The 25402-nt window shown below is 40.3% G+C and overlaps 1 protein-coding gene across 5 annotated transcripts in view; it reads right to left on the bottom strand.

Moving 5' to 3' along the window:
* Positions 1-565: 565 nt before the first annotated feature.
* Positions 566-25402, bottom strand: part of AMPH (amphiphysin) — a 172234-nt gene continuing 147397 nt past the window's right edge. For 2 of the 5 annotated variants that reach the window (XM_073332856.2, XM_073332860.2), the window contains 7 exons: positions 25011-25061; positions 22452-22598; positions 14007-14066; positions 10117-10254; positions 7793-8059; positions 5995-6096; positions 566-1697 (listed from right to left, as the gene is read on the bottom strand). In XM_073332856.2, coding sequence (XP_073188957.1) covers positions 1590-1697; positions 5995-6096; positions 7793-8059; positions 10117-10254; positions 14007-14066; positions 22452-22598; positions 25011-25061 — 873 coding nt within the window. In that variant the 3' untranslated portion in view covers positions 566-1589. The remainder of the gene's footprint in view (positions 1698-5994; positions 6097-7792; positions 8060-10116; positions 10255-14006; positions 14067-22451; positions 22599-25010; positions 25062-25402) is intronic. The other 3 variants (XM_073332857.2, XM_073332861.2, XM_073332859.2) reach the window with 2 other exon arrangements.

The following is a 25402-nucleotide window of genomic DNA, read 5'->3' as shown; positions in this document are numbered from 1 at the left end:
GGTCTACTGCACCAGACCAAAACGGAGGAACAGTTTTGGTTCCCAAATGAAATCCTGTACTCTGGATCACTCAAAGACAAGGACTTCTAGGCCTGTGGGAGCTACAAGATCAAAAGTCCTAGCAAGTCCACTAATGGACGTGGAACCAGGCGTCAAGAAAAGGAACTCAAGGAACATCCTAGATGTTCTTAAAGATACACAGCCCCACAAACAATGCAGTTCATGAAAGATTTTTCTTTCCAAGATTTGGATTCAAAGTACAGTAAATGGACAAAGGATGCAGAGTAGAAAATGTGAACTGCAGTTGTGCGTAAACCAAATCCCAGGTAAGCTCCTTCTCTTGTGGTCAGAAACTAATTGGGGATTAGAGCGCTAAGAAAAATTCATTCTGTTTGAAGAGCAGGTATGAGATGGTTTGTGCTAGAACTCATACATATGGGTGGGTATCTGTTGTGCTGAGTATCTTTTGGGGTGGGGGTGGAAGGGAGAGTAACTGGTAGGATTATAGTCATTCCAATTTAACCAAACTTCAAAAAACACTCTCAAAAACAGCTTCTTTTGGATCAAAGGTTTATTTTGAATGACACAACACTGAAAAACATAATAGTTTACATATGACTTCTTGATACATGATACATTATATACCTTATTTTAAAAGGATCTGTGAAGGTGTGCTGCATAAATACATATAGTGAAAATATATTGTTTGGTTTTGTCCTCAGATATTTTTTGTTTTCATAATTCAGCCAATTAAAGTATAGATTAGCATTATAACCACTCCATCCACACAATCTCAAACTATTGCAGCTAGAAATAGAGGAGACTGAGCCATGCCTTCCAATGTTTTAGCAGCTTTGAACGTGATAGTAATAATTGTTCATCTCAGAATGAAAATTTCACATTACAAACACAGATACTGTATAATGTTTTGGCAATGGAGCAGCTAGCTTTGTTTTGGAACAAAGCTATTGACTGTAATGCCAGACCTGGTAAGAGCAATGCATCTATCAGTGATACTACAGAGTCAAAGAACTACAATGGAGGGTAACGTGTTAATGCATATGTATCTGTATGCACTTATATATACACAAGCATATATGTGTATATATGTTCAAAAATAACATTGAAAACCTTTGCAGCAGTTCATTTTTTTAAACACATAATTTAATAATTTGACCTCATTACTAAAGGATTACTAATAAAATCTTCTGTAGTGCAGCAACTCAATACAATACACTTAGTGCAGAGAAGTTAAGGTTCTTGTAGTGTGGAGGCTAATTTTAGATTTCATGGGAAAGGATCAAATACAGGATCACCATAGCTCCGACAAAGCACAAACAAACCTGTTGCCACATACGTGTGAACAAAGAAGGACATTTCTCTTAATATATTTTTTCATATACTGCTTCAGACGAGGCTAGCTTAACTGTTTGCATTCATGCTCATTTGATATGTTTCACCAAGCTTTGTCTGGCACCAGTCTGTAAACCATTAGCAGTTTAACTACAAAAGTGGGTTCCTGTGTTTCAAAGAGATTTAAAAACCTACCAACTGAACTTCTTATAACACTGTTATGCCTGAGCTGAGAACTACTCCAAGGGCTTTGTGAAGTTCTCTGGGAAAAGTCCCTTATAGGTTACTGCATCTCTGTACTGCAGCCAATCAGATTCTTTAATGCCTGTCAGCCATCCAGCCTCCTGCAAGGTAAAAGGGAGAATTTATAGGCAGACAGCATTTTACAGGTGCAAAGTGGGAGGATGTGGTGAGGTCCTTTTAAAATTCATACTGTGTAATATTAGGGGTGTTTGGGGTGGGGGAGAACCTTCTAACCCCAACAAGCTAGAGAAAATTACAGGTTTTTTCCTTTCCAATCACCCTAAATTCTCCCCTTTTTATGCAGGATAGTTCACTGTGGTTCCTGTAGTGGAAGTTGGTGATGGCAACAGTTCCTGGCTCTTCTCTGTTAAAGTACCTCTAAGATTCCAAAACCATTACTTGAAACTTTTCCAAATATCCAGACTGAGGCAGACACCTGGCACTGAAAACTTCACACCAAATTATTATAGTTTGGCGGTTAAGTAACTGAAAAGCAGGGTCTTACAGGGGCTGGCGTTGGGGAAACTTAACTTGCTGTGGTGCTAACCCACCCTGCTTAGAATAAAATTCATTCAATGTGTTTCAAAATATATCCTCTGCTCTCAGCTCCAAATCTTTTTGGCTAGGTCAGCGCTGCAGCTGGGAGTGAGCCTCCCAGCCTGGGTAGACATCATACTTTAGCTGTGCTCTAGATAGCATGTTAAAAATAGCAGTGTGGATGTTGCAGCTCCAGTGGAGACTTGGCCTAGCCCCCTGAGCTGCAGTGTTCACATGGTGAGCTAACATGAAGCAGTTCAATTGACCACTAACAGGCCCATGAAATACAGTACATTGAACTGCTGCTATAACTTAGGGCAGCAGAGATTGCTAAGCAAATAGCAGGGAAACGTTGAGACCTGTCCCAGCTTTCACAAAAGAGACAAAAATAGATGGTGGGGGGAGGGGGGGGGTGAGAGGAGATAGTAGGCCAAATTTTCAGTGTCTTCAACTACCCTATAACTTTGCAACTACACTGTTGTTGTTGCACATTAGACTATAGCAGTGAGACCTGCACAGATGACACAGAATTGCAGTGTCTAACTTTAGGCATCCTTCTGCCTAGTGGAATCCACAGCCCCTAGTAAAGCACCCAGCCGTCCTATATAATGAATGAGGAGAGCCTGACACCTAGGAATGGGATTTACAAACACCAGCATGCTGATTTGCCTAAGCCAGCCAGTAGGAAATGCCAAGGAGGGGTGTGTGGCCTAAGCCCTACTCCTAACAAGGGACTACGGGCTAGTCTACACTAGAATCACTACAGCAGCGTAGCTGTGCATGCTTTCACAAAATAAAAAGAGAGCAGAGGTGGTCTCTTATATCCTAGCCCAGTGGTGAGTGACCTCACCCAGGATGTGGGAGACCTAGGGTCAAATCCCCACTGTGCCCGATTTGGAGTAGGAACTTGAATCCAGGTCTCCCACCTCCCAAGAGAGTGCCTTTACCCCTAGGCTATGGGATATTCTGGGGCAGGGTTCTCTGTCTCTACGGTTTCACTTTGTATAAATAAATACTCATTGGGCCAGAGAGTGACTAAGTACCTCAACCACTGGCTTTAGGTGGGAGATGTGGCTTCAAGTCCCTGCTCCACCTCAGATAGGGACAGGTGAGATCTAAACATGACTCTTCCCATATTGTGTTGGACTATGCTCATCACCGGGCTATGGGCTATAAGAGGACAATATCCTCCTCCTGTGTTTTGTAGGGGGCCCAATCCGCTAGATACGCACTCTGGCAGTCTTTGAGCAAGTCCACCAAATCGCTCTAACATCTGAAATTTAAGATTTAGAGCTAGATACACAAAGGGACTGAGGTGCCTGATCTGCATATGCAAGTGTCTGTATCCTGGCCATTTACATTTAACCATTTTTGCCCACAAGTGACTACACTTGCAGAATGGTGGGCACACTTAACTGAATCCATAATAGTGTAGGTCCCAAATTAGAGGCTGTTTTTCAGAAATATGATCCAGACAGTCACAAAATAATGAGACATGGTGGAAACTCCTGCCATTGCATTGTGATTATTTTATCATGTACATGTAGAGGTTGAATGCTTTTGATAGAACTTCAACACAATACAAAATTACATCAAATTGTGATTTAATGGCTTTCTGAAGCTTTTAGTCAGTGGTGAAATGACTTTCTAATTAATCAGGATTGAGTACCACTGAAGCAGGTAAGGATGACAACATTTTAGACTGGCAGTGAAATAAACCAGGGTAAATTTAACTGAGAAAATATCTTTCAAGCACATGGCATGATTGAGACAGAAGGGGCAGTAGTAAATGACAGCTTCCTGATCATAGGAGGCAGCAGATTCTGCTAGGGACAGGTGCTGACTAGAACTAATCTTAATCAATTCAACTCAAGTATATTAGAAAAAGTGGAGTCACCAGGATCAAACAAGCACAAAGTGTTCTTGTTTGGTATGTTCTGAAACTATGAATCGATACTACCAAATATACAAGAAATATGGCTTTAGACAGGCCACTTTTGAAGGAAGAAAAATGAACAGCTGAGAAGAAAAAAAAAGAAAAAACTCAATCTTTTTTGTCCTTCACTAGGGTACGTTGTGGTATTATATTAAGTTTAATGATGATGATAAACATGAAGGGCAAATGTGCACTGAATAATAATAGATGTTATCTGAATTCAGAAACATGAATATATAAAAAAGTCTATTTTCTCCATCAATACACACAATTTACTCCAATTAATGCTAATAGGATTTACATGAAAACAACAAGAGAATAATACACCTTTCTAGATTAACCCAGAAAAAATATTAAGTTTACATTTAATACTCCAAGAAAAAAGAGCTAAGGCATATAGCCCAGAGCTTCAGAAGTATTTGAGTGCCCAACTTCCATTGACTTCAATGGAAGCTAAGGGCTTAAGTAGCTATGAGACGGATTCTGTCATCCTCACATTTAGCACCTTACTCTGTGAATAATGCCATTGAAATAAATGGGACTACACATGGAATAAAGTACTACTCAACTTGAATCAGGATAGCACAATCTAGCTTTATAAGAAGAGTGTAGGGTCATGCTGAAAAAGTATCCAGTACAGTATACTAGAAATGTAAAACAGATAAGATATCCTGCTCATATATTAAAGCAAGAGATCAGCTGATAACATTAGCACTGCTTAAAAGGAATATTACAAGGACTGAATGTTGCAAACACATGCTGTCAGGAACAGTGCTTAGCATTCTGAATAGTCCCATAGAAGACAATAGGATTATTTAGGGTGGTAAGGAATATTCCCAGCACTACGTACTTGCAGGATCAGGCCTCGAAATGACAGAAATAGAGGCATGTTCTTCATATCTTCCCCTACCAATGGGGAACTAACCAACAAGAAGAAGCTTGGTAAAATAGGTGCAGTACCTTCCTTGAACCCTTTGAAAAGGTAAAATTATTTCTCCACTGCCTATGGAAGAAGGGGAGAGGGTAGATCCATGTTTTAAGCAAAGCTGAAGACTGCTTTTTGTTCAAATCAAATTGTGATCTGGAGCTATGATCTCTTTTGGGCTTATCCTTTGGGAGTCTTTCCATTGACTTCAATAGGCATTTTATTTAGCGTATAAAATTGTATCTTCTATTTAAAAACCATTTTATTTTATTATTGCAAATGTTTAACATTTAAATGAAATTAAAACATCTTTCTGTGTTCCAGCAAAATTAAAGCTCTGTTGCCAACAACCTGAACACTTTTGGGGGCCTGGTCCTCCACAGCTAATACCACTGGAGGTTTGGCTGAAGCTGCCAGATCTTTTGCCTGGGTAGGGAACTGCAGGATTAATAGAAGTTGATATTTCCAGAACCAATATTATAGGAGATTTAGACTTCCAGAGGGCAGAGTTAAAGCTACAGAGTTACTACACAATTTGGTTGTAGGGTTACACAATTTGTAAGCAAAATACTCTATGGCCTAATTTGTATTGATTTGATCTGTTCCAATCTATATGTATAAGCTCCAGACACTAGACAACGATTTTGCTGCAATGTTAAAACAAGATTTACAGTGACTTAATGCACTGTTTGTATGCATCTACTGTGTGTGAGTGAGAGAGAGAAGTAAAACCATGATTTAAAGCAGCCAAATGAAATCTAGAAGAATGTTGGTCCATAATGAAGGTTAAATCATGCTATCAATACATCTACTGCATTTCCAAGTTATAATCAACATTGCCTTTTACTCTTAGATGAAAATGAAGTATGAAGACCACTTTAGTCTTAATATGTTCTAACAGTGCCATTTTAAATGACTGCATTTCTTATTAACTCTAGACGGTTAGAAATATCTCCAGGAAAAGAAAAATAGCAAAAGAAATGGTTCCTCGGTTGTTTACCTGGTCATCTGTGGCCTCAGAAGGGATTACTAGCACAGTATCTCCTCGTTTTAAGTTAAGCTCATCAGTATTAGCTGCCTCAAAATCATGTAGAGCTTCAACCTGAAGAAAAGAATACAAAACATGAGGACATCATCTAGGGAAAGTAATAAGAAAAATTAAGTAGAAACAAATTCTCTCTTTCACAACTCACATTTAACAATGTGCAGCTGTACTGTGCTTTCAAACTCTCAAATACACTGCCATGGCATTGCCTCTTTCAACTGATATCATTACACATACACTTCATTTTTTTGTTTGATATGTTTGTTAATTCCATGTTTTTTATTCTCTTCCATGAAGAAATTCACATATTAAATATGAATTTAATTATTCACTCATTCCTTCAATGACAGGTGGGTACCCTCAACTCACAGGGATCTGGAGGATCGGTGATGCTGCAACATCCCATAAGTACTGCTGCTTGGACAAATCCTGTTGTCCTTATTCAAAGACTGGCATAATTGGAGGCTTTCCCGAGGAAGGGTGAAAGCATTTGGCCAACCTATCTTAGGCAAACTGAGTATGGAGTTAGAGTAATGCTGATGCCCTAATGATATCTGTGGTTCTGGGGTTTTAATCTTATTCCTGAAGGAATTATCTTCCTGAAGCAATCCTCCCTGTAAATAATAGTGAGGAAAATGGTATAATTCCAGTGGTAAGTTAAAGGTGTGGGTAATGGGAATCCTGCTGTGTGGACCGGGAAGCACTCTTGTTTGCTGGTAAATTAGGGCTATGATATTTCTCACTTCATCTAGTAATTACTGATAAGATAATCTGTTTGCAGAGCTAAATGGCCCACTTAACTAAATAATTCCATCTCCGTAAACAGATACCCTGTTCTAGTTTCCTTGATGGCAACTAATCCCATGGCATCACTGCGGCAAAGGCCGGAATGGTAGCTGTGCATTCTCCCTTAACTCACAAGAGTTTGATGAAAAAATAGAGGCACACTATCAGTGTGTCTTAAGTCATAGTCACATGACATGTCTCACTCTGACCTGTTACTTTTAAAGTTTGCAAAGAATATTTGTGTATGAGAACAGAAAAAAACAATCCAAAATAACTGGGCATAACCATGGCTTGTTATGGGACTAGTTAGACTGAACTATCCAAATTATAATACAGAGCACATGAACTTCATTCATCTTCGTTCAGCTTACCTACTAGTCAATCATTCTGAAATAAGAAATATCAGGTACCTGGGAACCAAGAAACACAAAGGTTCTTAGGAGCCAACACACACTTAGGGCAGAATTTCTCAGACCTGTTCACTGAACTAGAATGCTTTACAACATGATCACTTTAAAAGATACTCTAATAATATGTGGAATCTTGGTTGCATTGAAGTCAATTGCAAAAGTTTCATTGGATTTCAATGGGACCATGCTTGTACTGATAGATTTTCAGGCCAGAAAGGAACATTTTGATCTAGTCTAATCTGCTGCATAATGCAAGCCATAGAAATTCTCCCAACATATTAAAATATTTTCACTGCTCTGATTAGATTAGTGTACGTGCACATTTGACTGAATGCCATACTTCTACATGGATCATGTTTCCACATAAAGAACAGTACAAGTTTTATTTCCCCCTTTATGTAGAAAAAACAATTCAAGGAAAAATAGCTTGACATTTTTGCTATTTAACCACACAGCCATCAGCCTAAATAACCTGTGCCCTTGGATATACTTACTTACACTTGATGCTAGGTTTAAAGGAATGTTTAAAATAAGAGTGACTAAATACTCAAGTAAACCTTAAAGAGAAAGCCAGGTGGCATTCCATGGGCTGCATCATCTGCTGACACAGGCTGTTCTTCAGAGGATGTAGTTTGGGTTTCCTCAATGGTTTTCTGCTCACTTACAACCTGGGAAGTTTCACTGGCATCACTTTCAATGCCCTGAGCGCCAACGTCTTCCACAACAGCTTTGGATTCATTCACTAGGACTTCGTGTTCCTCTCCCTCCCCTTCGTTGTTTGATGCTGGCTCTATTACTAGTGAAGGGATGCTGCTGACTTTCTCCTGGGGAAAAAAAAAAACAGAGAGAAATGTTTTGAGAGTGATTAATTGGCCTCATTAGCACTGACCCCCTACTTGGTAAGGCAACTCCCATCTTTTCATGTGCTGTGTATGTATACCTGCCTACTGTATTTTTCACTCCATACAGCTGATGAAGTGAGCTATAGCCCACGAAAGCTTATGCCCAAATAAATTTGTTAGTGTCTAAGATGCCACAAGGACTCCTCATTGTTTTTACTTCTAAAAAGTATGGAACAAAACTTACTTTATTTGCTTTTCTGTTTATGAGAGAAAATACAGATGTATTTTCCTCTCATCCATAGCTGATCTTCTCATTGAGAAGAGCTATGCTAGTGCATCTAGGGGATAATATCCTCCCAGTTTGTGACTGCCGGTCTCCATTCCTCCCCATGTCAATTCTCTATCTTACTCCCCATGGATTAGAACTGTCATCATAGCAGATAAAACATTCTACACCCTGTTCTGTTTTCACTTAGGCTCCTGTCCAACTTCCAGTGAAATTAATGGGAGTACCTCCACTAACTTCAGAGTGCTTTGGATCAGGCCATAACACTACCCTAAATCAGCAGTAACTCCACTTACATCAGTGGAGTAACACTAGTGTAAACCTTGTGAGAGATCGAAATCAGACACGCTATATTCACTTGCAATAGTTTAAATGCCAATTAAAATTTCTCCTGAGTTACACCAGCATAAATGAGAGAAGAGACCATGTGAAGCTCATTACAATCATAAGAGCCCTATTCAGACAGTATTTTAGGCAGCTGTCTGGGGCATGCAACCCTCTAAAGGCCGCATTGGCTAGCTATTCACCTGGCCAACATATCCAATTCAGCCTGGTGCTCAAGGGAAATACCTCTCCCCCAATTCTGTAGCATTGTTCATTAACGTGTGGGTGTGGGAGAGATTGTGTAAATGAGTTTCCCATTTCCCAAATCTCAATCTGTACCTCCTCTCCCATCCCCCCCATGAGGAAGCAGGTAGAATGGAGGATTACCAGGTCTATCAAACTATTGCTTATTTTATATAGTCTGGGTCAAAAATACCCCCAAACCCTTCAGAGAGAGAGAGAGATTTTTTATTGATGGGTCAGGGACTGTTCTGATTATTATTATTTGTACTGTGGTAGCACCTGGGGCCCCAGCTTCATTGTGTGAGGCATTGCATAAGCACATAACAAAAAGCAATCCACAACCTGAAGAGCTTGAGACAACAGGAGGGTGACTGAAACAAATGGATATGAAGAGCCTAAGGTAATCATGACATGAAGTCCTTGATCTCTAGAGTGCCAGAGTACCACTTGGGGTCTTTTCTTTGGTCTCCAGCTGCTAGAAAGCTGAAAGCCAGCCTGACCACACACTAGAGTTTCCTTGCAATTTATTGCTTCTAGAGTTACATGAGATTCAAGGCCTGACTTTCAGCAGTGCCGGAGGGGGAGGAGGGGAGGGGATTTTCAGAGGCACAAAGGTACCGAACTCCAAATGGAAATCAGTGGGAGTTAGGCCTTTGCTACCCTTTGTGCCTCTGAAAATCTCCCCTGTTAAGCACTCACCACTCCTATTGACTTCAAGGGGAATTACATGTGCTCAGCATCTCTGAACCAGTGCACTTGATCTTATTTATCATTGGGGGGAGGGGAAGAGCAGTTAGATAAAAAACACATTTGAAGAGAATCAAAGCTCTGTTTAACAAGCCACTGCTCTCCAGATTTATAGCTAATGGAATGAAATAGCTTCTGCTTATCTTTAAGATTAATTGAGCCTGTTAAAAACCCCAGAACACATCTGAGAGTATCTATCAATTGTAGAGTCATCAGAAATTATTTTGTGTATACTGGGCCAGATTCCCAGCTGGTATAAATTGGCATCGCTCCACTGAAGTTATGGTGCTACTTCATACCAGTGTCACTTAAAACAGAATGGGGGCCAATATAGACAGATAAGTCACCGCTCTCCTGAGAAGGGGTGTTGTGATAACTCAGGCCAGGAGACATGAACAGTCCAATATTTTCTTGTGTAGTGCTTCAGAAAGTATCTTACTTGAGCCACCTCTGCTTCCTTCTCTTCTGTTTTAAGTTTGTCACCTTCATCAGACGTTTCAGATGCAGCAGTAGCTTCACTGGCTTGAGTTACAACAGCATTTTCTACTGCACCAGCATCTTCAGTTATAGCTACCATCTACAGCCAACAGAAAATGGAAACTGTTCAGGCACATCCATCATTCTGGACAACACCTATTCACCAACTGCACCCAGGCCACTTTAAAGAGCTCCAATCTTTAGGTAGGTAGATAGGTGAACTGGCATCAGTTCGCTTATTTAGATCCATTAGACAATGCAGTGGACTTTATTGTGATCCCACACTGGTTTTATACCAGGGTAATGCCACTGATTTCAGTGGAGTGTCTCTGTATTAAAGTAAATACAAAAAGAATCATGCCATTAGATGCTATTCTGCACCTTATGATAAAAGGTGGGAAAAACCTGTTATGATGCTTCCTTAGTATATTTAGTAACAAAAGTTACTTCTTCAGGGAGGGTTTCCTAAGGCATTAGCTAAAAGAAAAATGGATTAAAGGCATCCTGCTGCATATTGGGATGGCGCCTTACTGAGCACAGATATAGAACACACTCCACAATAAAAAAAAAAGTTTTAGAGCAAAGTTTGAGGGTTCATTTGCCTTAAAGCCGCATTACTGGAGGATTTGCCTTGAGGAGAGAGCTGAATAGGTCTTCACTGCACTTTACAAATAGGTTCTGCTAGAGAAGGGCCACTTGCAACAGGGCTGCGGCTCTATAGGAAACCAGCAGTGGAGGCTGTCCATGGAACATAATGAATGGCTGCCCTGGCCACATCCCCTCCCCAGCTAGTGTCATCTACTTTGGGGGCTGGGCAAACGGAAAACTCCTACTCTAAATCCAACCAGCTTCATTATGGTATTTCTGATTATCATGCAATAGTGAAATTGGGGGTAAAAATGAATCACTTTCCTCTCCACCACTGCATCTAACAAGTTGCATTTAACAGAATTGGCTTTGGTGGCTAAGAGTCTGATAACGCTTGTTGCCTCAGATCAGATATCTGCTTCATAGATGAGGTTGATCACATCCTATCTGAGTTGCTGGACATTGCATTGGTCTCTGCCATCATGAACTCTTAATGAGACTGGTAAACAATTTTTTTTTTAATACAGAGAAAAAGAAAAGCTATAAATTCACACAATATATTTTAGAGACTTTTTAATTGCATTCAACACAGAATCAAGTATACACTGCTTTAATGGGTAGCCAGATCAAATTATACCAGCAAATGTCATGGGATTTCTGAGTAAAGTCCTTCAGGTCAGGACTTCATTGTACTACCGATTTCAGCAGTCTTGCTCCAATAAGAGATTTAAACAAACAGTAGTTGTAAAAACCCAGAAAGAAGCTCATGGAGGAGAGATGGGGGAAGCAGTGCATATTAGATTGCTTTATACACTATGCTTCTAACAAAATGCTACAGAAATTGATCCTATTATCTGATGTGATCAGAATCAACACTTTGTTTCTATTTATTGGATTTGTGCAGTCCATGGTCCATGAAGGAAGCATGTTCTAATTTTACAAATATCAGTCCTAAAATACAATACACTGAAACGGTCAGACTCTGACAGCCCCTTGTCATAAGTCACCATATGTACAGCATGCATCAAAATGGTATGATAATTCATTCTTGTGACAGACTATAACAAGAAAGGAAAGAAAATCATAAATATGGGGTTTTGCCGATATTACAAGGGTAAGTGGCAAAAATGAAGCCATTTCTTTCTATCATATCTCAAAATCTTGGATTAGCCCCATAGCTATTTAGGATGAAATTCTAATCTATTTAAGTCAATGGCAAAATTCCCATTTACTTCACCAGGACCACGACTTCACCCTAGATAGCAGTGGTGAATCATACAGGTACTTTTATATTTACATATGCTACCTGATTTCATATTGTAAACAAACCCTCCTATATACAAAAGAGGTGTAAGTAAGAGGAGAAACACGGCCCAAGGTATTTACTGCTAGGGGAAGTCTATGAGTTAATAGGATCTAGTCCACAATGTTTGACCTGAATAGTGCACGCCAGTTTTCACTAACTTAAGATTGGTCCCAATGGCTGGATTTAAAAAGGGACTGGATAATTTTTATGATCATTAATTATAATTGTAGCTAAGCAAGCTAATATAATGCTATGGGGAACCGAAGCTCATGCTTTAGGGAATAAATCCATTGCCTGCGGAGGTCTGGATGGATTTCCCATATACGGAACTGCACAATTGGCTAAACAAATAATGGTGAGTGTGTGGGTCTCTCTCAAGCATCACATACCACCTTCTGCTGAAGGCAGGATACAAGACTCGATGGATAGAGTTTGGCAGCTGTTATACATTGAATATTGCCATTTTAAATATGAGATTTTTAAAAACTGATGCATGTGTGTGACGGGTGAATGTGCCATGCAAGAGAGGTTGAGTTTACATATACACTATACTAGCGAGTTCGATGAACAGTTACATTTGGAAGACAGTCAGCTCGCACTTTATGGACAGTAAAGGATTTCTTGGATGCAAGCTGCTGAAACAGACATATCAAGAGTGACAAGCCAATTGCTCTAGAAGAAAGATGGTGGTGTATTAGATACTATTTCAACCCTCAGATTTAGAAAAGTAAGGCTTGATTGACCACTATATTACTCCAGTGTCATGCCTGTGTAACTCCACTGATTTCAATGTAGCTACGCTGGTGTGAAATTGGAATAAGCACTGGTGAATCGGGTCTATAATTTTCTGTTTAAATGGAAAAAAAAATCAGCATTACACTGCAGGGCCTGGTTCTCCATTCACGCCAATATAAAGCAGTAGCAACTTTCATGAAGTCAATGAACCAAATTCTATCCTCAATTACCCTGGCGTAAATTTGGAGTAACTTTACTGACAGTAGTAGATTTACTCCAAATTTACACCAGTATAACTAAGCAGAATTTGGCCCATTGGAGTTACAATCATCCAAAACCAGAATGAGTAGTGAATCGGTCTATGATATTTTAGCAAATACTTACATACCAGAGCTTGAAAACTTATAAAAAGAGAAGTAGTTAGCACCTTGCAGGATTGGACCCAAATTGAGGAGTTACCGGAGTTCACGGTTTCTTTATTTTTCAATCCTTTTTCCTATTTCTGAATTTAATTTCCAGTCTCTAGTGCTGAAATCCTCGTGTTACTTTCACCATAATTTAAAATGCATTGTGAAGGTTGCACTTTAGTAAACAAAGATCCAGAATAAATAGTATATGTTCTCTCACCCATATGAGAACATAATCTAAAACAGTCGATCAGAGGGTACCTGGTCTTAAAGAGAAATTCAATAGGTCATTGAACTTTTTAGTTGTTTTTAATTTGATTTTAATCATATCTAATGAAATGGCCAATTTGTGCTTTAGAAAATAAAGTTGTAAGATAATTATATTCTAACTTCTGTTTCAGTTTAGGGCTTAGCATGCTAGAAAAATGGAATGATGAAAGAAAGGGTTTTTTTTGTTTTTTTTTAAAGACACTGTTCGGAGCCCAGACAAACAAATCCACAGGAAGTGTTAAAGTCTTTCAGACTCCATGGCAGTATATTTTCTGTTCATTCTGAATGTCGATAGAAACAACATCATATCACCTTCTACCACATAACCACATTCTTTCCTGTCCGAAAATATTTATGATAGTATACTACTGCAACAGATAGGTTCTAAAATAGGTCTCCATTGAATTGAGAGATGTTCTAGCTAGCACATATTCTATTGGCCAACATATTCATAACACAGAAACAAAAAACCAATGCACACAACTTTGTGACACTTTTCTTGATATATTAAAGAACATATACCCTCCTACGGCTGTTCATATTTACCTCACTCTCCTCCTCAGCAATCCCAGCTGTCTCCTTTTCACCTGTTGTGACAGTCTCCTGCTTAAAAAGGAAATATGGTCAGCACACTAGAGTTTTTAGCAACAGAAAAGTATGCATTAATAAAATGTAATGGAAGCAGGGCATGTACTGGATGCAACAAAATGAATAGCTGAAGTTTAATGGCATAATATATGGAAACTAATTCAGATATTGTCTGGCAAAACAAGCCATTCTTATTATAACACAGCATCAGAGCAACAAGTCAGCATGGTCTAAGAACTAAGAAAATTAATCCTTTCCTCCGCCTTCATCAATCACCCCACCACCACCACCACGCTAGGAATTTGGAGAGCTCCATTATTAACTTTTTATGGTTATTCTCACGGTAATGTTAGCTTTGAAAAGTTTTTGATAAGTACCTTCCAGGGAGCACTGTTGAGCTTTTCCTAAAGCTGGCTACAACTGTCCTGTCCCCGCTGTGTACCCCAACAACATTTAACACATATTTTCCTCTTGGAATTTCTCAAAAATGAAAGACTTTTTTTTATGTGGACAGTGATTCATTTAAGTGAACTGTGCAGAAAGAGATGTTGTGCCACAGAATGTATTGTTTTTCCGAATTAACCAAGGACTGGTCTACTCTACAGTTGGGTTGGCTTAACTACATTGCTTAGGGCTGTGAAAAATGTCATGCCCTCTAAAACATAATTAAGCCTCTCAGAAGAACCTCTTCCATTGCTGTAGTAATTGTCCACACCACAGCGGTGCATCTGTAGCCATGGTGCTGTATTGTTTCTAGTGTAGACATACCCACAACCTACTTTAAGGCCTGATTCAATGGGCCTCAAACACATGCCTAAAGTTAAAAGTTAAAGAATGTGATCAAGTGCTTTGCTGAATAGGGGCCTCAGATCTTTGCATAAGGTACTCAGATGTGTTAGGTTTTAATTGAATTAAAGAACTACTATGATGTAACTGGCTCCCCATACCTGGTATTTTCTTCAGTGTAGCTGGGACTTAACACTAAGGCCCTCTAGACAGGAGGAGTAAAACTGTACTAACTGCAAGACCTGCTGGAAAACAGACGACAAGTACATTTCTTCCAGAACTTTTCTGGACAACCATTTCCTAGCTGTTTTCTGGTTCTACTGTAGCAAGCAGAGTTTTAACACCAAGGTAGATGCAGCTGTGGACAGGGATTATTTAAAGACAGGCTATAAAATCTACCCTCTTAGCAAAATTTTAGCATGCTTTCTGAATGTGGGGGGTAACCCAGTCTGCAACAGTAATGTGTATGAACACAAAGCATGTTACAGTTTGGCTACAGCCATAGCTGAAAATAGTTTCCACATAATAACGTGGACAGAGTCTCAATTAGCAACCTTCACAAGCCTGTAACTGTCACTCCAGAATTGCACAAATTTAATTGGAAATGGTTGTATTTTTTTTCCCCTAACAAAAGGATGCTGAGTTATTTCTGAACTTCATATCAATCATGTTTTTAATCTAATCTTCTAGTATTGCCTGCAGTCACATCATAAGCCCTAAACATGTCCAGATGCCAGGGCAAGTCAATTGCTATCGGCAGCGTTACCATGGAAACCTCTCTCAGCTTTATCCTGTTAAAATTAGTGTTATATAACTTTATTATTAATTCTCCTTTGAAGCTACCAAAGCTGACTTCTTGAATTTTTTTTACCTATTTACACCACAAGCTTGAGTGAGACTTTAGATGCATGAATATATGAACAAAGATTGATCATAAAAATGATAATTTCTTTTAAGACGTAAACACACACACACACACACCAAATGCAATTTTCTGCTGAGTCGACTTATCAATATAAAAAAAGTGTGTCATATAAAAATGGTCTCTCAAACTGGCACTTTTGCTCACTAGTACCCTGGCTTTTTGTATGCTTACTGGGAAACTTCCACTGTTTAGGTACCTTCAGTTGTTTAGGTCGTCCAATAACCTGGCTTTAGCCCTCTTCCCAAAGTGCTTTATCATATGTCCATAGATAAGGTCCAGTCCTTGGGATTTGCTTGGTTCACACTTCTATTGCATCTTGGAGCTTACTGAAGCCAAGATTCTCAGTCGGATATGTATCCACGGTTTTAGATTCTCTTGGTCTGTCCTCTTGAATAATCCATCTTGTGTTTTGCACCAGCTCTGTCCTCATCTTTACATGTCAGCGTGCTATTTATCTGTCACAATCTCTCACATATATGTCCCAGAACCCTCAGTTTTAAAAGAGCCTCATGCTCCAATTTGGCACCTGCAATTAAGTGCAAGCACAAAATTTTAGCCACAGTTAATTGCAGGTGCAGTCCATAGCACTTCCATACCTAACTACCTCATTGCACTCCCAAGTCAGCTAGTGAGGCATCTACATGCCATAAACTGTGTCCACAACTAGATGCAGCCACAATTTTGTAACCTCAGATGGAAGGCTGCTTTTTAAAATGAAGCCCAATGTATGCTGTACTCATTTTGTGCTTGCCAGGAACTTAGCAGGTGAGAGTCTCATACATAGTTGAATAGAACTATGAAAATATATAGAATTTAGTTTAGACTTTGATTAATTTAAGGGAGGGGGCACCATGCAAGCAGGCATTACCAGTGGTTCTCACAATAAAAGTTTTGGTGGCCTCAGAGTGCGGGCACCAACTTTGGCTGCTGGCTGCACGGACACTTTTTCCTAAAATACTTATTAACTTGAGGAAAAACAAATAAATATGCACGTATATACACATCCAGATCATTGTCATTTATTTATGTCGGTTATTTTTACGGACTCAATAATAAAAGTAATGCTGTGAAAAATACTGGTATGTTAATATCACTTTTCACAGTAAGTTCTGGCAAACTAAGACCTGGATGGAGGACGGCGGGGGGGAGAGGCTGAGGCAGCAGAGGCCGGGGCAATGGATGTGGGGCCCCGCCACCGTGTAGGTTGGAGGCATGGGTCGGCACCTGGGGCTGAGGGGTTGGCACCCTGAGCTAGCACCCACTGGAGTCCATAGTCAGCGCCCACAGTTGTGTGGCCAGGGCTGGGGATCAGCACCCACTGCCACGCAGCTGGGGTCAGCACCTGGCACCTTCTGCTGTGCAGCTGCTGATCAGCGCTTGTGTTCCATGCCCATTGCTGCACAGCCAGGGCTAGGAGTCAGTGTCCTGAGCCAGAACCTGCTGGAGCCTGGGGTTGGTGACTGCTGCCACATGACCGGAGCTGGGGATCTGCACCTGGGGCTGGGGGATCAGCACCCATGGCCAGCACCTGCCAGAACCCAGGGTCAACATCCAAGAGCAGTGCCTGGGGTCAGCGACCAGGGCTGGGGGTCCTGCGCCTGCTGCCACACAGCCAGGTCTAGGGGTCAGCATCCAGTGCCAGCACCTGCCAGAGCCCAAAGCCAGTGCCCGGATCTGCACCCAGGGCCAGCAGCTGCTGGAGCTCAAGGTCAGCGCCTGGGGTCAGTGACTAGGGCTGAGGATCAGAGTGCATGGACGGGGGGGGGGTCAGCGCTTGGGGCCAGCAGCCACCAGCGGGATTGGGGGTCGGTGCCACACAGCCGGAGCCGGGAATTGGAGTCTGAAGCCCTATGGCTGGAGCCCTAGTCTGCAGCCAGGCTCCCTACGTCCCTGCCGCGCAACCATCCCAGGGCGGAAGTCTGAGCCCCACTAAGTCCCCCATCCCCCTCACAGGTAGAGGGCTCACCTTGCTCCTTCAGCATTGTGCCCCACCTGTCTCCAGAGACGTGCAGAGTGACGCATCCAGGGACAACAGGGAGGAAGGGGAAGAGCCCGGAAGCTTTGCCACCCACACCCCCCTCCCCCATCACCGCCCAGGAAGGTGGTGTGGACACAGGAAAGCCCCCTGGTGGCCACATTAGACCCAAGGCACAGGAGAGTTCTCTCAGAACTACTAAGTGTAACTAATAAAACAGGGATCTCTGAATAGCCCCCATAAACATCAGTGTGTTCCATACAACATACAAATGGCTAGGAAATGAACATAACACCGTCAATTAACTTTCACATTAAGACACCACATTGTTGCCTTCATTTCAAATCCAATCTCTTATTTTCCCCCACGTCTTGAATATGAATTACTACTATATTTGGTGGCATATTCTGACATTTCAATTAATGCACATCTTCCCCACACGTGCAGCAGGACATCTGCCCAAAACATACAGCCATACTCAGAGTTGTGGTCAGTGTTTGGCCGAAGATGTATTGGAGTTTGAATGAAAAATGGACACAGTGGAAGGAGCATTTTTTAAATCAGAAAAAGAAACAGCACAATGGCTAGCGTACTATGTGCTTTTTACATGGTATTCTACTGCTATCTTTTACTAGTGCATAGAAATAGGTGGCAGAACTGTCTCCAAAGAGCTGCATTAGTGATGAGACTGCCCTTCCTATACCAACATAAGCTGATGACGCCTCTACTTTCCCTGGTTCTACGGAACACTGTCAGAAGATAGCATAAGTGTACATGTTGCACCTTGGAATGCCAATCACTTCCTTCCCCACAAAAATGAGGAAAAAAAACACAGATCAATTGTTGCTGACAACTAATAAAAATCTGCAGTTGGTCTATGGCACTTGAGCCCTGAAGGAGAAAGGAAGGAGCATGAAGCAAGTTCCTGTACTGCACTGACATAATGAGACACTGGAATGAGGACACAGGGGAACACAAATGGAAGAATGGCTTGTTTTTTCTCCTTTCACTCCCCACATTAAGTATTTTGTTGAAGAAAAATGGAGGAGGAAAGAATATACCCATGTGTCTGACACAGCAGAAAATACCAGACTGATTTTTCAAGAACTATTCAAATCTAAGGGCCATTTGTGTTATTAGGAGTTATGCCTGAATAACAAGTACTTCAGGATTTGGCCTTTGGAAAATATACTCTTATATTACTGAATGAGACCTATTGGTAGGGACCTGAAGCTTACTATAAGCTAACATTTTACTTAAATCAGCTACTTACAGCTGGTTGAAAAAACAAATTTAGTCCCTTCCTCCCCACCCCATTTGCAAATCATTAAAGTACCAACCTGGATTTCTGCAAATTCATTTGTTGTTTCTAAGTATTTACTAAACAATTTGGGCAATCAATTTTCAGGCAAAGGATTTTTGAACAGTTCCCTTTGTCTATTTGTTATTCTTTGTGTGTGCGCGCAATTACTTACTTAAGCCATGTCATACTGATTCTGTTCCCTCACTTGGTGACAAACATTTTAAAACAGGAGACTGAGGATTAAAGAATCACAAGTAAACAACAACAAGGCCAGATTCTGACAGCTACTACTCACTATGAGTTCATGCTGCACAAGAAGCCCCTTTGACTTACATGAGAATATTCAGATAGCAAATTTCCCAAGATATGCATTCAATAATAGAGGGACTTATCCATAAATCACATCTATCTAAGGTACCTCTATCCCCATTTTACAGATGGGAACTGAGGTACAGAGAGACTTAAGGGCCAGATTTTTAAAGGTACTGAGGTACCTGACACTACAAATATGAACCTAGTGGGATTTACAGAAGTGCCTAGGTGCCTATTGGCCATTGACATAATTGACTTCAGGTGCTTCTGTAAATCCCATTAGCTGCCTATATGCATCTTTAGACACTTAAATAAATACCATTGAGAATCTGTTCCAGAAGGTACGTCTACACTGCAGCAGCGAGGCTCCCAGCCTGGACTGAGAGAGACAGGCTAGTGGGGCTTGCACTAGCATTCTAAAAACAGCCGTGTAGACAGCACTTTAAAGTCGTGGCTTGGGCTGGAGCTTCAGTGCCGGACACAGTTACTTCTAAATGATGCCTGCACAGCTACTTTTACAGCACTAGTGCAAGCACTACTAGCCCGAATCTTCTGACCCAGGTGGCTCGCTGATGTGAGCGGTGTCAATACCCTAAGCGACTTACCAAGGCCACACAGGAAGACTGTGCAGGAGCTGGGACTTGAACCCAAGTCTACCAAGTCAGAGCTTAGTGTCCTGATAACTGGACTATCCCTTCCCTTCCTTCAAATTAAATGAGACCCACATTATGCTGGAAAATTTACCCTCGCCCCACAAGGTTGGCAATACATGTCCAAGGTACATTTGCTGGCATAGCATGGTCTGACAAGAAATATCCTACAGGCAAATTACACCTATTGATGATGCCACAGTAATTTGAGTATAATGTAAAGCCAAGAGATACGTAGTGGGAGAAAATTTACAAATATTTTATAACACACATTTTTTAAAAATTCACATGGATAAACTGAATGCAGGACTCCTATTGAGGAATGTTTTCATCTATGGTAGCCTTATCAAATGTTGGCCTTTGACCTTTTGTCTATTTCTTCTTTAATCTTAATCTTCAAAAACTCTTCTTATATCACATATTAAAAGCTATTTTTCTAAAGTAACATTTGCTTCTCCCACTGGACCAGATTCCAACAGTAAAGCTACCGCATGCGTTATTAAAATCAGCATGTTTCATTTCTTATTTCCCAGAGGACTCTTTTTTCCAAATGAGCAAGAACTTAGTTTCATTTACAAAATAAAACAAAGCAGAGAAAACCTTAACAAAATCATTTAACTGCTATTTAATATCTATCATCTATCTTCTGAATTGCTACTAAGTCGCCCTCATTTTCTGGCTGTGAAGAATGCTTTCTGCAGGTGAGCTAATGCAGTGATACAATACATTTACTTGAGTCTACAGAGAGACTGCGTGAAACAGCAGTTCTAAAAAAAAGGGTGAACCACCGCATTATAACTATTTCAATATAAACAAACCTCCAGCTATTCTCTAGTCAGTGGCCAAAGTATGGGTTGGTAGCATGATTTTGAGTAGAGTGCCATGGCACATATGATAAGGCCTGTTCACCGCAGTACATATGCCATAAATAAATTCTATAGATAATACGTTTGTCTAGATGGAGACAAGGGCTGTTTTGATTTCATATAGTCAAATAGGAAAAAGCAGACGTCCACTTCACCTACCCCTAGTGAAACGGTGGATGAAGAAAGGCCTAATCCTAATAAATACCTAACTTCACAAAGTAGATAGCACCAGAAAATGAGGCACAGAAACTTGTCCGTGTCACCCATCAGGCCCTCTGATTCCCCAACCAATGCCCCTATCTCTGGATCAAACTGCTTCCTGGGGGTCATAAAAGGTGACATTGACTTCAATGGCAGAAGGACAGGCCCATAAAGCAGTTCTTTTCCTGTCTAATTCTGGTCATGTGTCTGTAACAGTCCACAGGAAAATTCCAGACTCCGTTTTGGGCCTCACTGAACTGAATTTTTGGAGTAGCCATGAGGAATATCAAATAATTCTTTGGAGTATTTTACTAACTCTAAAAAGGAGTAATTAAGGTGCCTTCAAATGAGGGTGATGCCTCAGATGTCTTCCAGACAAATTCCTCTCTTCCCACACAATGTGAGTAAAAAGCAATGGTGATATAGTCTGATTTAATAACCTTTAATGTGACTTGTGGGAAGTCAGGATTTGGCCCAGTGAATACCTGTTCAGATTCTAACAGTGACAGACCACTAGTTACTGACCTGGAGAAAGATAATACACTATTAGGCTGGCAATCAACAGAAATGGATGCATTTTTCTTTAGATCATGGATTCTCAGCACTGGGGTGAAACCCTCCTGGCCTTTCCATATTACTAAATAGAAGGGATGCCCTGGCTAGATGGAAGGGGCGTCAATGGTGGCACCATTATGGAAAAATGGAGATCCAATATGGAAAAGACTGAGAACCACTGGCTTAGAGTACCTCTTGAAATCTAACAGCTTGGCTGGGGAGGAGAGGGAAGCAGCTCAGGCAACCTTGCTGAGGTTTTCTTTGAGAGCTATCATCTTTTTCCACAACATTTGAGTCCCAGTTTTCTGAATGTTGACTTTGAGACCTTCAATTAGATACCCTCAATTGGCTTTGGAGCTCAGTTCTCCGGCTGACTTCCAACCTTAGGAGACTTGTATAAACCTGTGTTTTGGTTTCTATTAGGAAGCAGTTCAATGCTCAGGCAAACAACATTCAAGATGTACATTAGCCCAGTACTTCTCTCTCTACTTGAAAAGAGAAAAGCATGAATAGTGTCATTTATAAATAGTATCAATTCATTTCCCTGGTTATGTTTGTCTGACAGTTACAATATCTGAATCCACAGTAGTTCAGTTGAACTTCACTCTGAAACATCAGCCATAAGTGGAAGGACATTTTAGGGTAAAAAGGCACACACAGCTTTTGGAAAGCCTGTTTTGACATGGGAGGCTAGAACGGAAACCAGCCCTAAAAGTAAAGAGGATAAAAATGGAGAGGATGGCTGCAATATGGTGGACACATACGCAATGATGAACAAAAAAAAAAAAAATCAGATGAAAGCTGGGGCATATGAGGTAGTGGTCACTCACCACAGCTTCCTCTGCTGGCTCACTAGGCTCAGCAGGCAGAGCTTCCTGTTCAGGAGCCACGGCCGCAACAGGAGTAGGAGCCGCGGCCGGAAAAGAGAGGGGTTCTTCAGCCTGGAGTTCCAAAGATGGAGCTTCTTCCGCCTCAATCTTATTTAGGTTTTTGGTTTTTTAAATGAAAAAATCATTGAACACTTGAAATTGGGGAACAGGAAAGAGTGCACAACTACAGTTCTGTATTTATTACAATTCTCTTTCCCTGGTAGCTGTCATAACGGGCTTGATCTTGCAGACCCATGCCTCTGAGAGGATAGCAGAACTGGGCCTCGTAACAATAATTAACACCTAGCATTTTCATCTTCAAAGCACTTTATATATATTTAACTGATCCTCAGAACATCCCTCTGAGGTAGGGAAATAGTATCATCCCAGTTTTAGAGATAGAAAATGAGGCACAGAGAAATCAGATGACCTGAACAAGGAAAGTCTGTAGCAGAGCCAGAACCTGAACTCAGAGCTCATAAACCCCAGTCCAGTCTCTAAACCACAAGGCTATTGTTACTATGAGATTTTAAAACAATCCCTTGTTCTTTTATATGCAGTTTTGTCTGTTCTGAAAATAAATGGTCCCTGTTCTGTCTATTTATGCTGGATGTAGTCATACCAGACAGCCATTTATAGGGAGCAAATATGGACCGAAACAATTTGCACTCCTGCTCTTTTCCAGATCCACTGTCTACCCTTTTTCCCATTAACAGTTTATTTAAATCTGGCAGAATGAAAATAACCAGATTGTGATGCACAAGCTCCCCCTCTACCAGTTAATTCCAAACCACCTATGTGGAATCCATCTTCTGAGCCATGTTACCGCGATTCAGAGTCTGATGAATTTTAGCATACATTTGTTGTTAGCATAAGGATGCATCCAGGAACACCAGTCCTGGCACAACCTCAATTCTGCAGCAAAGTGCCCCCCCCCTCAAAAAAAAGAAAGCTTTTCCACCGTTCGTAAGACAGTTTCCAAGCAATTAATGTAACAGTGGTTAGTTTGGGGGTAAAAATACTTAGGGCAGGATTTGTTCCATATTGAAGGAGAGCTACAGGTTGGGATCACTTACACAGAATAGCTAGCTCAACCAGACAAAATAACCTTAATGGATTAGTCCACCATGAACAAATTACTCTGTACATTGCAAAGCTCAAGTTTCTGAGTTCAGTCAAGCATCTTCATTCACATTTAATAACACTTTGGGTGGAAAGTCTCTTGTGATATAAAAGGCAGCCTCTATAAAAGTCTAAGATTAAAACATTTTCTTTTTCAATATATTTCAAGTAAAATCAAGAGGTCTTTACTTATTTTTCACTCATTCCTTAAATAGGCCAATTCCCACTGCAGTCAATGGAAGTTTGCTTAAGTAAGGATGTCAGGAGTTGGCACAGTATAAAGACACACTCATTATATTGTACCATGCTGTGCAGCACATTAATATTAGCTGTACGGTATTTCACAAAGAAGACATCAGAAACTGGAATGAAAAACACTAGGCAGTTCTATCTAGGGGAGTCCACTAATAAGTTTCCTGAGGTTTAATACTATAAGTAACTGTAGCTACTTAGACAATTGTTATAATGCAGATTATATTGATTTTCTTCAAGTTGCTTGCACATAAACAGGATTTATCAAGTAATCTGCAGTCTATTTACCATGTTTGAACTTCAGCTAAATACTGCCCATAGTACACTTGTTGAATAATGGAAATACAGTATTTGATTATGTTTCTGGATGTATGCATATGCACATGCACTGTACAAAAGCCACACCAAATAATGTTCTCAAACTTTTCCTGTTTGCCAGCTGACATATATAGTGTATGTCTATTTTCTACTATGCTGATACTTCATATTTTTACATCACCTTTAGCTAAATCAAGACTGCAGTAGAGTATTGGTGAGAAGAAATTGTCTACCAGAGCATGGTCACTTGCACAAACATTTCTAAACCCCTATATGATAATAAAAATGAATGTGTCTGATTAAATATATGAAAAACCACTAATCAAAAGTAATATTTCCAGGTGGATAAATTGTGACAAAGACAATGTATTATTGTAACAGAGAATAAAGTTGGTGACATTTTGGGCCAGCTTCTACTTGGTTAACATTGCACAGTGGTGTTTATTAATACCCTTTCTTGATTGAAATGACTGCACCAGTTATAAAAACAAATATAAATTATGTGCAAACTGACCATTGCTGTTATATCATAAAACTAAAATTCTAGAAATTAAATTTGGAATATTTAAAAACATCCCTTTTTAAGATGCTGGGTGCCGGGCAATATTTCTGGTTGTTGTGGGGTTTATTTTGTTTTGGTTTGCTTTTGTAGAAAAATGTTTGAGTGGGGAAAGTTCACAGCTACACAGAATCCTTAGCCCAATGTTGCAAGCAAAGGGTACATGTTTTAAAAGATGGAAGCACATCAGTGCAATAGAGGCTTTTGCAAAAACGCAACACAATATTTTAAGGGATATTTTAAAAAAAGGAATAAAAGCCACAACTTACCAAGTTATCTACCACATTCTGATTTGATTGCACTGTGAATAGAGAAGTATCCTAGGGATATACAAAGAAGCAGGAAAAATATTTTAAGCAAGCTTGTAGAAGTCTACCAAAGGCTTGATTCTGTAAGGCTTAGTCAGGCAACCCTCTCATTGATTACAGAGCTTTACCTAAGTAAGTGATGGAGAATCAGATTCCCAGACAGATCATTTTAATAAGTTTACCTCAAATGTAGACAGTTAAACATTGTTTTTTAGAAATACTTTATGGAAGAATGAAAATCTATTAAACATTATCCTGATGAAGGCATAGAAGTGTAAAACTGAGTTCACAGTCTCACAATACACCTAACTTACAACAGCTCCATTACAGAGACAAGGTGGGTGAGGTAATAT

Source organism: Lepidochelys kempii, chromosome 2, assembly GCF_965140285.1.
Source record: "Lepidochelys kempii isolate rLepKem1 chromosome 2, rLepKem1.hap1, whole genome shotgun sequence".
NCBI classification, from domain to species: domain Eukaryota; kingdom Metazoa; phylum Chordata; order Testudines; family Cheloniidae; genus Lepidochelys; species Lepidochelys kempii.
Note: the sequence above shows the minus strand (reverse complement) of the source record. Positions and strands in the feature narration are given on the sequence as shown.